Genomic DNA, 7,390 nt, shown 5'->3' with positions numbered 1-7,390 from the left:
AAGAAAAGAAAAGAAAAGAAAAGAAAAGAAAAGGAGGCCCAAGTCGTGCTGTGAGTCCTCGCCCGGAGCAGGCATGGGCACCCACGGCCGGTGCCCGGGGACAGAAGGGCTGCAGGGCGATGCGCTGGACCGCGAGTGGGACCTGGTGTGTCCAGCAGCGCCGCCCAGGCTGAGCGGCGGCCGAGCTGACCAGGCGCTTCCCGGCCCCATAAAGCGCAGGAGGGCGGCGCTCGAACGCCGTTTTATGGGGGCCCGCTTTGATTCCCGGGCTCGGCGAGGCGCGAGGGCCGAGCCCTCCAAGCTCGTAAACGCCTGGGCCGCCAGCTCCCTCCCCGGCTCCGCGGGCCGACATATAAGGCACGGGGCGACGTGGGGACTCCAGCCTGCCGCTGCCCTCGCCGCCGCCACCACCATGTCCTGCTTCTCGTCCCGCCAGAGTTCCGCCTGCGGCGTCCGCGCCTTCAGCTGCGCCTCGGCCTGCGGACCCCGGCCCGGACGCTGCTGCATCACCGCCGCCCCCTACCGCGGCATCTCCTGCTACCGCGGCCTCACCGGGGGCTTCGGCAGCCGCAGCGTGTGCGGGGGCTTCCGCGCCGGCTCCTGTGGGCGCAGCTTCGGCTACCGCTCGGGCGGCGTGTGCGGGCCCAGCGCGCCCTGCATCACCACAGTGTCTGTCAATGAGAGCCTGCTGACGCCCCTCAACCTGGAGATCGACCCCAACGCGCAGTGCGTCAAGCACGAGGAGAAGGAGCAGATCAAGTGTCTCAACAGCAAGTTCGCTGCCTTCATCGACAAGGTCGGTGTCCTGGAGCGCGCCCTGCCTGCGCCCACACTCTGTGCCCAGGGTAGAGATGGGATTTCCTAGGCTGGTGAAACAAAAGGACATGGGGACCCCTGATGCTTGATCTGATCATTTTAGCTGGCGAGGTCCCTTAGCGTTAAATAACGGATGATCCCTTTGGTGAGAAAAGTCATCCCCTTTTGTGTCAGCTTCCATCCTCACCCTTGGGTGGAGAAAATTCCACTGGGTACCAACCTCTCTAGCATTGCTCTAATCTCCCACTTTATAAAAATATGTATTTATTTGAGATACAGAACGAGCTCCTGTCCTGGTCCACTGCTGAAATAACTACAAAGGGCCAGGATTGGGGCCGGGACCCGGTCAATTCAAAACCAGCAGCCAGGAACTCAGTCCAGGTCTCCTGTGTGCATGGCAGGAGCCCGTCACTTGGTCCCTCCCCATGACTTCCCAGAGTCCACATGAGCAGAAAGCTGGAGCCAGGTCTTGAACCCAGCCCAGCAATGCCACATAGGTGGTAGGGCGCCACAGCCAACATCTAGTCCACTAGGCTAAGCTTGCACCTGTCGCATTGTGCGTAAAAAGATTACAGCCGAGGTTCAAGGCTGCTCAGACATTTTCTCCTAGAATGTAATGTTTCGTGACTTTTCCTTACGTATGCCAAGGGATGCTGGTTTCACAGCTGTGGTGGCAATGCAAAGCTATCCCTTTAACCACAGGCTGAAGTGATGACCACATCTGTCTGTTAGATAAGCCACAAGTACAACCCTGAGCTCAGAAGGGAGGCTGTTGAGAACCGCTGTTGCCAGTCTGTTCCTTTGAGTGCATGCAGAAGACGAGGCAGGCCAGGGGTGGCCAAGCACCTGCCCAAGGACCACAGAGAGCAGATGGCAGAGCAGAGCTGGGTATCTGGGCTCTCATGAGCCCTCCCTCCCCCCCGCCCAGGGTCCTGGCTGCACTACTCCCTTCCAAGGCAGGCCCTCCTCGGCAGGCACCAACCACACCCTGGAAAAGTGACTGAGGAGTGAAGCTTGGAAGGGCCTGGTCCATTAGCAGGTGCCATGGCCAGCTCCTCCACAGAGACCCTGGGCGGTGACTTCTCCTCCTGTGTGTGACCCAGTGTAAGAGCTGACCATCACCTTGAAAAGGAAGATGGAGGCCAAGGCACCTTGAGACCCGGGCAAGCAAGACACCAGCTGAGACCCACACACAGACTCCACTTTTTTTTTTTTTAAGACTTATTCGTTTTTTATTGGAGCGGCAGATATGCATAATGAGAAGGAGAGACAGAGAGATAAATCTTTCATCTGCTGGTTCACTCTCCAAGTGGCCACAGTGGCCAGAGCTGAGCTGAGCCAAGAGTCAGGAGCCGCTTCCGGGTCTCCCAGGCCACAGGGTCCCAAGGCTTTGGGTCATCCTCGACTGCTTTCCCAGGCCACAGGCAGGGAGCTGGATGGGAAGAGGACAGCCAGGACATGAACCAGTGCCCATATGGGATCCCAGTGCATGCAAGAGGGGATTTAGCTACTGAGCCAGGCCCTAGATTCCACTTCAGTAAGCCATATCTTGGGTGCGCCCAAGGATGCCAAGGACCCCAGAGCTAACTGGGAGCCCTGTCCACTGCAGCTAGAACATGTGCAAATTGAGAAATGGAGGTCAGGGAGCCTGATCTTGCTGGGGAAGGGGATGGGGGCAACATCCTTCCTGCACAGTGTATCACGCCATTGCCGGAGTGACTCCCAGGTCAGGCTGGCACACCTCGACCCCTGTGGGCCTCACTATGCTCTTAAACCTCCACTGGGGCTTGGGACACTGTGTCCAGCATGTAGATGTGGGCCACTCAGGATAACCTGTAATGTTCCCAGCCCTTTTCAGGGCTGTAGCAGCCTAAGAAGCCCCTTTAGCCCTGACCACCCATCACCAAGGCCCCAAGGTGGGTGCTGCTGATGTCCTTCCTACAGGAAGCCCTCCCTGACTGCCACTAACCCCTCCACAGCCCAGAGCCTCTGTTTCTCATTCAGCCATTGCAGGCCACAAGATAGACAGAGCTCTGCCCATGCACCGTCAGGCCAGAAGAGGCTAGCAGGTGCCATTCCCCCAGTTGCTATGCATCTCACTGCCAATTCTTGTAATGCCCCTAAGCTCTGTTCTAGGGAAGACCAGGCTGCCAGTCCTTCTCGCTGATTCTCCTCCTTGCTCCACCCCCTGGCAGGTGCGCTTCCTGGAGCAGCAGAACAAGCTCCTGGAGACCAAGTGGCAGTTCTACCAGAACCGCAAATGCTGTGAGAGCAACCTGGAGCCGCTGTTCAGCGGTTACATCGAGACCCTGCGGCGGGAGGCCGAGTGTGTGGAGGCCGACAGCGGGCGGCTGTCCTCAGAACTCAACCACGTGCAGGAGGCACTGGAGGGCTACAAGAAGAAGTGAGTGCAGCTTGGAGCAGGGTTTGGAGAGCCAAGATATAGAGTTGAACAGCAGGGTAGATTCGGGTCAGACCACAAGAAGAACTTCCTGACAGGAAGAAGGTGGTGACAGGAAGCCTGGGGCAGGGCGTTTGGAGAGTCACATCATCGTGTGGTTATTGCATTCATTCAACAAACATGGAGCAAGGGGGAAATGAAGGAGGAAGAAGGTTGGGGGGTTGGTCCTCAAAGCTAAGACACAGCTTCGGGGCCCCAGAGACTTCCAACCCAGAGAAGGACCTTGGGCCGCCCCCCCCCCACCTATGTCAGAAGCCAGGGTCTGTGTGAGCCATCAGAGGTAAGAGGTGCCTCAGTCCCTCCCAGCACAACTTCTTCTGACTGTGTGACCCTGACACACACACACACACACACACACACACACACACACACACACACACACACTCCGAGGCATGCAGTTACTGGCAGGTGTCCACATGGGCTTCTTTCCCTTGCTCCTTCTCAAAGCTCAATCTCATGTGCTCCGTCCCCAGGTACGAAGAAGAGGTGGCACTCAGGGCCACCGCTGAGAATGAATTCGTGGCACTGAAGAAGGTAAGGGACCCTGGCGTCTTCATCCCTCCTCCCACCAAGACCTAGCCTGGCTTGCTGGGGACCCACCCCCCAGAGCGAGCACTGCCAAGTCTGCCCCAAGCTCCACCTACCACACCCCACCCCTAGGTGTTCCCTATCACCAGGGTGAGCACCCATGACTGCTTGCTGGAATGTGCAGGTGGGAACAGCAAGAACAGGGGCCCATGGCCCGCTGAGGTGAAGGCCAAGGCTATTGTGAAGGAAGGAGACCCAGGGCTCAAGGGCCAGAGTCAAGGCCTGAACCTCAGCTGACCACTGCTGCAGGTTTCGTACCATGAGATGCCCGGGTAGAGGAGGAAGGGTACCACTGGCATCAAGCTAAGTCCTGAAGAGCATGCAAGGCGCAGCTTCTAGAAGGACCATCCTGGAGAAGGATCTGGAAACCGGAAACCACTAATCCCCCTCCCCCTTCCCTCCCTCTCCCAAACCTGTGCCTCACCCTGCTATAAGAAAGCCACCCCGCGAAGCACTGGGATAAACCCCAAGAGGGGTCCCAGGGGCAACTGTTGGTTCAGCCAGATGGGGTGGCCTGCTCCCAGATGGCAAAAATGAAGTTCCCTGCCCAAGTGTCACATGCGAGCTACCCACCCCTCCATCCTGCAGGACGTGGACTGCGCCTACCTCCGCCGCTCGGACCTGGAGGCCAACGTGGAGGCGCTGACCCAGGAGATCGACTTCCTGCGGCGACTGTATGAGGAGGTGAGGAGGACATGAGGTGGACATGGACATTGGAAGGGACATGTCAACCTCACGGCTTCTGACCCCCACAGCAAGGTGGGAGGGAGAGCGTGCAGAGCTGAAAGAGAGAGAGAGAAAGAGACTTTAGGCAGGCAGGCAGCCAGGGGCTTGTTCTGCTCCCCCAGGGAACTCCAAGCATCCTGGTGGTTCTGCAGCTCAGTATTGGGGTGGGGAGAACTGTAGGTGGCAGCGTTGTCTGAGGAAGGAGAAAGGGGCAGGGAAGGGTTATGAGAGAGGCCACAAAAGATGGCGCTGTGTCCCCCGCCCCCTGCAGGAGATCCGCGTCCTCCATGCCCACATCTCAGACACCTCGGTTGTGGTCAAGATGGACAACAGCCGGGACCTCAACATGGACTGTGTCATCGCTGAGATCAAGGCTCAGTATGACGACATTGCCACCCGCAGCCGGGCTGAGGCTGAGTCCTGGTACCGCAGCAAGGTGAGCAGCACAGGATGTGACAGTGGGAGGGACAAGGAGAAAGGCTGGGGTTCTGGTCCCTGAGGAGGCTGATGGCCTTCAGCAGGGCAGGGCTGCTGTGCATCAGTGTACCTGCTGAGTGTGTGGGTGAGTGCACCTGCTGAGTGTGTGGGTGAGTGCACCTGCTGAGTGTGGGTGAGTGCACCTGCTGAGTGTGTGGGTGTACCTGCTGAGTTTGTGGGTGTACCTGCTGAGTGTGTGGGTGCACCTGCTTCATATGGGTGTACCTGCTGAGCGCTGTTCCTTCTGAGTCACCCTGGCAATGTGCTGAGCCTTGGGGGCTCCTGCTCTTCCCCTCAGTGTGAGGAGATGAAGGCCACGGTGATCCGGCACGGGGAGACCCTGCGCCGCACCAAGGAGGAGATCAACGAGCTGAACCGCATGATCCAGAGGCTGACGGCCGAGGTGGAGAACGCCAAGTGCCAGGTAAGGCTCAGTGTGTACCAGGGCCAGAGTGATGGGCCACCCCAGTGTCACACAGGACACCTGTGCCCTAGGGGAGTCCATTGTGTTGTCTGGCCAGTTTGCAAGACTGGAGTCCCAGTTCCTGATCACTCAGGGGCCTGGGTGGTAGGTGTCCCTGGCCAAGTGGGGGAGCCTGGACCCATGTAGGACATAGAGGGAGAGTCCCAGGGGTCAGAACCTACCCTGTTTTCTCCTGGATTCCCAGAACACCAAGCTGGAGGCTGCTGTGAGCCAGTCTGAGCAGCAGGGCGAGGCGGCCCTGAGCGACGCCCGCTGCAAGCTGGCAGGGCTAGAGGAGGCCCTGCAGAAGGCCAAGCAGGACATGGCCTGCCTGCTCAAGGAGTACCAGGAGGTGATGAACTCCAAGCTGGGCCTGGACATTGAGATTGCCACCTACCGCCGCCTGCTGGAGGGCGAGGAGCACAGGTGAGAGCCTTACCTGTGTAAGGGTCTCTAATGTGCTCCCCAGGTTGTATTGCACGCTTGGAAACTCCAGGACAATATGCTTGTTATTTACATCTAATTTGCATCAAGCTTTCCCCACCCATGTGCTCCCTGCAACTAATTCTTGTCTCTTTGTTCTGCCCAAGGTTGTGTGAGGGCGTCGGAGCCATCAATGTCTGTAAGTAGTTGCCCCTGTGGTCCTTGGACCTCATGGGATCTGGGATGGACACATGTGGACTTCAATGGTCAGATGGGAAATGGTCCAAATGTGCAGGCCATGTGAGCTCTGTCCACACCACTGCAGCTCTGCCCTTGTCCTATGAATGGAGCCAAGGCAGCAAGGCAGTTTTGAAATTAACACAGCAGGTGCCCCTGAGTCCCAAGCAGCATGCAGCAGCCAAAGCCAGCCCACCGATAAAGGAGGCACAGGCACGGTTATGGGAAAGTGCTTTGCTAGCACCATCATTCTAGGGAGAACCTGAGCTATGGGCACTCAGCACACTCTGGGATGACCGCGAGAAGAAGAGCCCAAGCGCTGTGTATGCTGGACAGGGGGAAATGGGATGCCAGGAAAGGGTGGCGGGGGCTCTAGCCGGCAAGGAGGGGCTGCACCTGGCACGTAACTGAGCCTTGCCTTCCCCTTCCCCCTCCCTCCGCAGGTGTCAGCAGCTCCCGAGGTGGGGTCGTATGCGGGGACCTGTGCGTGTCGGGCTCCCGGCCAGTGACAGGCAGCGTGTGCAGCGCCCCCTGCACCGGGAACGTGGCCGTGAGCACCGGCCTGTGCGCGCCCTGCGGTCAGAGCTGCGGCAGTGGCCGCTCGGTGCGCTTCGCATAATGCCCCCACCCTGCCTCCCGCGAGCTCGCAGTCCCCGCCCCTGCGTGCCAGTGTGTGTGTGTCTGTCTGCCTGCGGCATCGCAGACCTCCAAAGGACCGTCCCCCACCCAGGCTTGAAGAGGAAGAGCCCCCCCAACGCCACTCCGTGCACCTGGCTGCGGTCCCGCCTGCCATGCAGTCTTGCCTCTCTCCCTGCTGTAACATTTCGCCCCTGATGGCCGAGGAAGCCCTCAAACTTGACAGTTCCCTGGAGATTTCAGTCCCCACCAGGGCTGCTCTAGGTATCTGGAGGCCCCTGGCTTCCAACGGACAAACCGGTCCAGAACTCCAGGATGTGTGGGCGCATCGCCCGGTGTGACTCCTCTGCTTTAGAAGCCCAGCTTTGGTGCTGGTGGTGCCGCTCCCCTCATACATTCTTCCTGGAGGGGGGTGCCTACCCCTGCTAGGACTCCACATTTCCAATAAAGCTCCTACTGTGCTCTGATCTTCTCACCTTTGTCGTGCTTTCCTGGCCTTTCTGCCCAGGCCCAACCTGGCTGAAGATCCACAAAAGAGGTCCCTCTCATCCCATCCTGAAGGA

The 7,390-nt window shown here is 58.8% G+C and overlaps 1 protein-coding gene across 1 annotated transcript; it reads left to right on the top strand.

Annotated features, from left to right (window-relative positions):
• Positions 1-412: 412 nt before the first annotated feature.
• LOC121154774 (keratin, type II microfibrillar, component 7C-like) lies at positions 413-6,810 on the top strand. The gene is made up of 9 exons (XM_040977812.1): positions 413-796; positions 3,012-3,220; positions 3,751-3,811; positions 4,454-4,549; positions 4,863-5,027; positions 5,367-5,492; positions 5,737-5,957; positions 6,122-6,153; positions 6,635-6,810. Exons 1-9 carry the CDS (start codon positions 413-415, stop codon positions 6,808-6,810), a joined length of 1,470 nt encoding a protein of 489 aa, XP_040833746.1.
• Positions 6,811-7,390: the final 580 nt, after the last annotated feature.

This window comes from Ochotona curzoniae, unplaced genomic scaffold, assembly GCF_017591425.1.
Source record: "Ochotona curzoniae isolate NIBS_2020 unplaced genomic scaffold, NIBS_Ocur_1.0 contig_1014, whole genome shotgun sequence".
Lineage (NCBI taxonomy): Eukaryota > Metazoa > Chordata > Mammalia > Lagomorpha > Ochotonidae > Ochotona > Ochotona curzoniae.
This window is presented reverse-complemented; position numbering and strand designations above follow the sequence as displayed.

Excerpts from the sequence above, each read along its gene's own strand:
- LOC121154774 (XM_040977812.1), top strand. The coding sequence starts at position 413 with ATGTCCTGCTTCTCGTCCCGCCAGAGTTCCGCCTGCGGCGTCCGCGCC. Across the intron at positions 3,221-3,750 it reads CTGGAGGGCTACAAGAAGAA|GTACGAAGAAGAGGTGGCAC; the intron begins GTGAGTGCAGCT and ends CTCCGTCCCCAG. Across the intron at positions 5,958-6,121 it reads CTGGAGGGCGAGGAGCACAG|GTTGTGTGAGGGCGTCGGAG; the intron begins GTGAGAGCCTTA and ends GTTCTGCCCAAG.